Source organism: Myotis lucifugus, unplaced genomic scaffold, assembly GCF_000147115.1.
Source record: "Myotis lucifugus unplaced genomic scaffold, Myoluc2.0 scaffold_2, whole genome shotgun sequence".
Classification (NCBI taxonomy): Eukaryota; Metazoa; Chordata; class Mammalia; order Chiroptera; family Vespertilionidae; genus Myotis; species Myotis lucifugus.
The window spans coordinates 28,388,457-28,396,337 of NW_005871050.1; the positions used below are offsets into that span (position 1 = coordinate 28,388,457).

The following is a 7,881-nucleotide window of genomic DNA, read 5'->3' on the forward strand; positions in this document are numbered from 1 at the left end:
CATTTAATCTCTCTCCGAATCTCTTTCCTCATCTGTAAAATGGGAAAATACCTGGACCTATAATACATTATAAGAGTGTTGGGAGGATAAATGAGATGACGAATATATAATACTTAAAACAGTTGATTGATGTTGGTAAGAATTTGATAAATGTCCATTGTTATATCCTCCCAGGGACAGTTTCTGCAACTCATTTTATTCCTTTTATCTACCTCTACCACAAATGCCAATCTTTTAGGTGGAGGCCACTCTATCTACTCCCTCACTTCCTTTCTCCCTTTCTTCCTTTTAGTGGAAATGGTTCTTATGAAATCCAACTCTCTGATAGCAGTGGTAGATAGCATCAATCTTCTACTGCTTTCACAGAATGGTTTGTTGGTATGCTCAGCCATAATCATTTCTCTGTAGGATGCTTCTTGTCTTTTTCTAAATACCAAATAAGTCATCTGCATTTGGGAGCCACCTAGTCCAGAAACAGCTCTGTGGATCAGCCCAAGTCTTCATTGGGCTGGGCCTGCCAGACCCATGGCTTTCTGTGGCTCTTGCCTGTGGCTTTCCTCTTTCCACTCCTCCAACCCTTCCTCTTTGTTATACCACTTGAAGTGGGGGCTTCCTTCAGCCCTGTGAATTCTGTCTCATTTGAAGAGAAAGAAGGGGCTTGGGCTCCTGATGGTCTGTTACTAAGTCTTATGTGGTTCCTCTTACCCAGGACAAATTTGATTTCTGATCAGAAATTCATAAACCTCTTGTCAAACTCTATGACTGACTCAGGAGCCTTAGGTCAGCCACCAACTCCTGTACTGAATTGTTTTTTTCTCTATGCCCTCTAGTTGAAGAGAGAGCTTACAAAAATCTTTTTTTGTTTTCCTTTGAGGATTGAAAAATTCATCAAATTTCTGCTAGACCAGTTTGTACTCTGGCTGCTCCTCTTGACTGAGCGAGAAACTGTTGTAAACATCTAAAGCCTCAGGCCCAGCAAATCAGGAACAAAGCTACTTTCTGTCTGTCTTTTCTGTCAATGCCTAGCAGGTTTTGAACAAAACAGTGCTTAGGCCTTTTCCCATTTCATTCATGATGGTATGTTTCACACTTCAGGTGGAGCTTTCCCTTGTTTCATCCCACATGGCCCCATTCAAGCCCTGCTTCCCCTGAGTGGCATCAGATAGGCTCAGGTGCAAATCCTGCCTCTGCTGTTTTTTTAGACAAGTGACCCTGGACAAGTCATTTCTCTTCCTTTCTGCCTCAGTTTCCTCATTTACAAAATGAGAATGTTATTACTTACCTTGCAGGCTTGGTTGTGAGGATTAAACGAGATTATGTAAAACACACAGTAGGTGCTTAATCAATGGTAGCTGTTGTTACTGTTACTATGGCACTCAGAGATTTCATTCCCCTCCCCTCCCCTCCCCTCTCCTCCCCTCTCCTCTCCCACCTATGATCTGTATTCTGATTCCAGTCTTCAATGACTGACCTAGTTCATGAGTGTGTACCAGTCTCCACAGCCAGATGGTTAGATTCTTGGGGACAGGAAATATGTCATGTACTTCCCTATAACCTTCTGGACTTAGAGTAGGCAATCTATAAATACTTGTTGAATTGAAATTAAAATTTTCATCCAAGGCATGGCTCTTCTGTGAAGGTTCTATACAAATAAAAAGCTTTATTAAGACCCAGACCTTACTCAACCATCAACTGCAGCCTCTTCCTAGGGCCCCAAGCAGGCTGAAAGGCTTGTGTCAATCAGTCTTAAAAGACCAGCTCCCTTACACAGTGATTAGCTGGCAAGTCTTCACCCACTCTTCATTAATTCATTGGCAACACATTGTACTCAGGAGCTCTGCTCTTTGGGAAGATATATGGGTGCTGGGGGATAGGAGCCCAGGCCAGGGGAGCACCCTGAGGGACACCTACCTGGCCTCACAGATCGCACCACCACAGGCCTCTCACTGCCGGCCACGAAGCCAAAGCCATATATAGGGTCTCGGTGAATGGTCACTTGTCGCAGTGTCTCTGCTGGCAGCTGCTCACATTCCATATCATTTGCGCTCTCTTCCTGCATCACATGACTAAGGGAAGGGGAACATGGGAGCAAAACAAGACGCAAAGGCAACTAAAGCTCAGAAGCAGCTGGGAAGGTCACTGATTAGGGTGCTGGCTATGGCACCTGGGAGTTCACACACTTAGCTTCTTTCATCCTCTGGAACCAGCAGAGGCAATGAATGCCTCCTATTTCAGACTGGAGAAAGAGGACTCTAGAAAGGAGAAGCCACTTGTCTACATACAGGCCAGAGCCAACAGAGGACACTGGTGCCACAGAGCCTGACATTAGAGTCAGTCCCTTCCTCAAGATATTGGGACTCTAGAAGGAGCCTAAATGGAAGGGTGTTATTCTGAAGGTTAATTGGTACCACTCATTGAATTGGCTGTTAGCTCTCTAAGAGAAACTGAAACTTTGAGAAAAGGGACTACAGAACAGGCAAGTAGGAAAGGACAATGAAGTCATTTCAGAATGTGGAGTACCTGCATGAAGTCCTTGAGTGATTTTAACTTTAATATCCCTTAGGTCATATATAACAATAAACTATTTAGATGGCTTATATAAAGAAATGGGCTAACGTTCAGGACTACTGCCTTATGCAATTGTACATAATACCAACTAATTTCAGTTAATGAAACAACTGGAAAATGGCTCCTGTGGGCAAGAAGGGGAGATGTGCCCTGTGGCTGCCGGCAGACCTGAACCTCAAATGGGTTGGGAGAAGAAATATTGCTGTCTCAGTACCTGGGAGGGGTTACAGATGGCTCTTTGATACCCACAACTTAAGTTACTAAAGCTTCAGAATTGTACAAGAACGTTATAAAAGTTCCACAGCAAGGGCCAGGGTGAGGCATACTGCAGGCAAGGATAGGTCTGAGTGAAGTGTTCAAATGAAGAGCCCTGAGGGGTGAGGGCACTGGGTGACAGTGGCAGGGAAAGAGGTAAAGAGGAGAATGAATGGCCAACAGGCAGGGCAGGTGGAAGTGGAAGAGCCAAGAGACCCAGAGCCTGAGCTCCCTGAGTTGGCACCACTCTACCCTCCATCATTTTGGCCTAACAAATGGGTTGAGTTCTCTAGCCTCAGGGTGTGTATTCTTGAACATTAAGATTCCAGGCAGAGCCCTTCTGAACAAGATACAGAAGGCCAGGAGCTAATTAATCAAACTAGTGTACGGTTTGTAAAAGAAGTGGGAGGTTCAGATACTATGAGAGTGATTGTTGACTAGCTAAGAATACCAAATTCCTCAATAGCAAATGGTTTCAAGCATTTAGGTCATTTATCAGGACATAAATTTGGTAATTAGAGAGAAACTTTAGGACTATTTATGGGTGGGGGATTAAAAGTAATTGTATAAAAGTGAAATTCATAGTCCTGGGCTTGTTGCTCTCATGCCATGGCTGATTTGAATCCAGCCACATCAACTTTATCTGAATACAAGTTGGCTTTATCTGAATACAAGTTGGCTTGGGATCTATCTGTCACTCCTTAAGGAGCCAGAGGGGCTGCTGGGATGAGGTCAAAACTGGCTCCTTTCCTCCCACACCGGTAAGATAAATGGTCACTTTTTAAGGTAAAGTCACTCAGAAGCTAGAACATGGCTGGCTGGTGTCCTGGATAGGCACCCTCCCAGGAGAGGGGTTCAGATAAGGTGGCTTCAGGGTGGTGCCTCTATCATTTCTGCTCCTGGTGGCAGGCAGGAGCTTGGCCTTGAAGGGAGCCAGAGAACATCTTCCTGCAGCTGCCGTTTTGCCTCACCCCGCCCAGGGCTGCTTCTGAAATGAGCCCTTTGCCTCCTGTCATCCGACCTTATTGGCATAAAAAGGGCATCTTCTTGGGATGACACCAGCTCATTTCTGACACAGGCACCAGCCAGGGCAGGCTGGAGGATGAGAGCCTCCCAGGCTGTGCAGCCTGTGGCATGGGGAGCAGGGACACCAGCAAGGAGGATCCAGGCACACGTGGGAGTGCTCAATGCTGTCCTGAGCTCAGAGCCCTGGCCATTGCAGACTCAGTTTGTCTTTTTCTTTTTCTGAAACTGGGGGCACTCCAGTCTTCACTGGGCTTTTAGGTACCACCAATATTGATGAAAATAGATGCTCCTGGAGCCTGAGGAACCAGCTAAGAGCCTTTTGTGACACAAGCGTTCTGCTTTACTGTTTTGACTCATGTTAATGCATCAACAAGTATTTATTGAATGCCTACTCAGACAGTCAGAGCTCCAGGGGACACAAGAGAAGTTACAGAGCTCAGCCATCAAAGAGCTTCTAGTGTAGTGGGGGTTAGGGGGAGGGAGACAGGTGTACACTGAATAAGAGAATTAGAGTGGTTACTGAGAATAGTATATGAAGTCCAGCATTGAGATCCAAGTTGTATATTCAGAGAAGGGGGTGGAGTAATTAGAGAGGGCTCCATGGAACAGACAGATACTGTGCTAAGACAGGAAAGGGAAGTGGTGGAAAGAGAAATAGGAAGCCAAGCTCTGTGCACGGGCAGCCCCTATCTTCCCACAGTGGACCCAGCTATTTTTCCCACAGCCACAGCAGACATGTTTCCAGATGTGACTGGAGCACATTTGTCCCTGGGTTGGACAAACTGTCCCTAACTAGATCCTCCCCAAATTCTGCAAGCAGCCTTCTCCTCACATAGCCTGGGCCTTCCAAGGCAACTTAGGCAAAGAAACAACCCCATTGACAGACCAGAAGGCCATTTTACAATGCAAATGGGAATTGTCCCTTCCCTCCTGGGGTTTGCATTTTTCTGTGTCTGCAGCTCAGTCCCTCTGAAATTTGCTAAGAGCCTAGAGACTTGGGAGTGACACTGAAGGCAAGCAATGATGGATGACAGGAGCTCAGCTGTCCACAGGTCACGTGGCTTACCTCTTGGGGGAAATAGGCAATGTGAATCTGAAAGATGTTTGGCTTCTGGTCCCTTCAAATAGGGCAACTCTGAACAAAATTATAAAGCAGTCAAAACTTATGGTCCCCCCACCCCACTCAGCATTGTTTCTGGGACCTGCTAGTTTCTTCTGCTGTTTGTTTTAAAGCATATAATGCCTTCATTCTGTCCCCTTACTACCCAAGATCCCCAAAAGTATCCTCTCACCCTGTGCTAGGCTTACCCTCTCTAGTCAGTGACTCTGGTAAAGGCCTAGCATTTTTCTTTTGCCTAATGATAACTCTTTATAGCCATGTGGTTGTTTTCATTTTTATACCTATTACCTCATCTGAGAAAAGGTGCTTTCACATCCATTATCTCCTCACAATCTCTGTCCTACCAAAAAGGCTACATGACTGCTTCTCCTCCATCTCAGCCCCCAAGGTAGGTGAGGAAGAAGTGACCCATGGAGGTGAAGCACATTAGCAGCCCAGCTGGAGCCAAATCTCTCAGATAAGGCCCACCATCTCAGCACCCCCAGTTACACCCAAGTCAGGAGCATGGACTCTCTGGCTACTGAGTCTCCATTACAGGGCTGGCCCAACCCTGTGGCCAGTAGCACTCTGAATCCTGGCCAGGTCTGGATGGCCAGCCCACACCCTAATGAATCTGTCTCTGATACCGTTCACTCAGAATTGTTGGGGGAATAAAATGAGATCATGGCTACAGAACTTTGGAAGGTTAAACATATCATACAGATGCAGACATGGTGATATGACTGGTAGCATTATTCAGGGTGGCCAGAGGAGCAGAGAAAGAGAGCTCAAGATAAACTTCACCCACTTCATACAACCTAGGCCCTTCCTCCATCAACTCTGCGTCTAAGAGACAGCTCCACAATACTGTCCCCTTGCTTTCTAGGCAGCTCTTTCCCTGACCCAGCCTGGCTCCCTGTGGATGCCCTGCCTCCAGTTCCTCTGTGGGCTAAACTGATCCCTTCTCTAAACTGTCCAAAGAGGGACTGGTTGCTGGAGCTCACAGTGACGACTGTTGCTAGGCAGAATTTGGCTAAAGGACAAGTGAACTGAGAAGAAGATGGATTGGTTCTGAGCTGATGCTTTCTTTCTCCCTTGCTTGCACTTTTGGGCAGAAAAATAGAAATGTAACAGCTTAGACTCCCAGGCATCAGAACCAGTCTTTGGCTCCTTTTTCTTTACATTTGGTTGGTTCCTTGGGGAGTCTTGTCACTCCCCTCACAACTGGCAAGATTTGGAGCCATGTGGGACCAATTAGCCCTCTGATTCCAATCACAGGAGCCTGACTCTCCCAGAAGCTCCAGGGATCCAGCATGGCAGCTGGAACCCCAGGAGATGCCATTTCCTCCTGGTGGCAGGGATGGGAGCCCCATCTCCCAGACTCTGAAGTGGTTGATCTGGGAGCCCTCTTGTAAGGAGCTTAAACACAAACTCTTTTTTTTCTGTAAAACAGCCCTCACTTTGGCTAGGTAGCTGCTCCTTACTGCAGCAGTGCTGCTCTAACTTGAATGTGCATATGAATCACCTGTGGGTATTGCTAGAATGATTCTGATGCAGTAGGTCTGGAATAAGGTTTGAGATTTTAACAAATTCCAGGGTGTTGCCCATTCTGCTAGCCCACAGACCACACTTTGAGAAGCAAGGATCTAAAAGAATGTTATTCTCGGATAATGAGAGAGCCATGATCAGGTGGCAGAACTGAGGTGCTTTTATTAAGGTTGGGTTTTGGCATTGCAGGCCTCATTAAACACAAATGCTAGCCCTACCCGGGTAGCTCAGTTGGTTGGAGCTCTCTCTCTCTCTCTCTCTCTCTCTCTCTCTCTCTCTCTCTCTCTCCCTCTCTCTCCCTCTCTCTCTCTCTCTCTCTTCCTCTCTCAAATAAATTAAAGCATATTCTCGGGTGAGAACACAAATGCTATCTTGGAGAAAGAACACATAAATTCATGCAGAGGACTCACTGGCTGAATCAGATTTACCCCAGAAGAGAATACAGAGGGCCCTAAATGGATATGAAATAAGACAGGTAAGGTTGTATTAGGGGAAAGAATAGAAATGTCTGGATGATGGCACTATTTAGCCCTACTGAAAAGTTTGGTCAGCAGAAGAGCAGCCGGAGGACTCATAACATCTGGGAGTAAGACAAGGAAGATGCTTAAACAGAGGAAGGACAGTGCAGAAAACAATAGCTGCCATTTCTTGAAGACTCACTGTGCACTAGATACTGTCCACATGTTGCCTAACTCCAGCCTCACAACAACCCATGAGTAGATGGTATTACTGTAATGTTATAGATAAGGAAACAGATTTTGGGAGAGTACTAAGCAACTTGCTCCAGGATACACACCTATATACACTGTGGTGGAACCATCATGTTAACCTGGGTCTGAACAACTCCAGAACCAATTTTCCTCCACAATTTTTGCCAAGCACCTGTGGACTGAGCAGTTGCCCAGCAGGGGATGAGTAGTCTCAGTGGGAGGATTCAGCAAGTGAACTGAGGGCTATCCCAGTGCTGTCTGTCAGAGCAGCCTCCTTTGAGTCACCACCCCAGAGGGTACATATCGGAGACCCCAGTCCCAGAACAGACTTCCTACATGCCTCTAAGTCGACTCTCCATATGGGAGACTCATCCCATAAGGTCTGGAATGCCTGTTAACTTCAGTTACCATCACAAAGAAGTCTACTCACCGCTGGTCATCCCTCAGAGCCCAGACTCTCATCTCCACAGTAGTGTGTTCATACCCTAATGCCACCCTTCTCTTCCCTTCAAACCCTTCCACTGCACCCTGTGGAACTCTCAGTCAACAGCAAACTCCCCTATATCCTTAATTTAGTCTCTGAAAGTGCTCTTCACCTTCCTTCCCAATGTAGGCCTGTATATTTATTGTTGTGTAACCACCAGAACTTTTTCATCATCCCCAACTGAAACTCCC

The 7,881-nt window shown here is 46.3% G+C and overlaps 1 protein-coding gene across 1 annotated transcript in view; it reads right to left on the reverse strand.

Annotated features, from left to right (window-relative positions):
• FRMPD3 (FERM and PDZ domain containing 3) overlaps positions 1 to 2,059 on the reverse strand; it is a 69,668-nt gene extending 67,609 nt beyond the window's left edge. The window contains 1 exon segment of the mRNA XM_023756874.1: positions 1,912 to 2,059. Within this exon segment, the coding sequence (XP_023612642.1) occupies positions 1,912 to 2,059 (148 nt within the window).
• Positions 2,060 to 7,881: the final 5,822 nt, after the last annotated feature.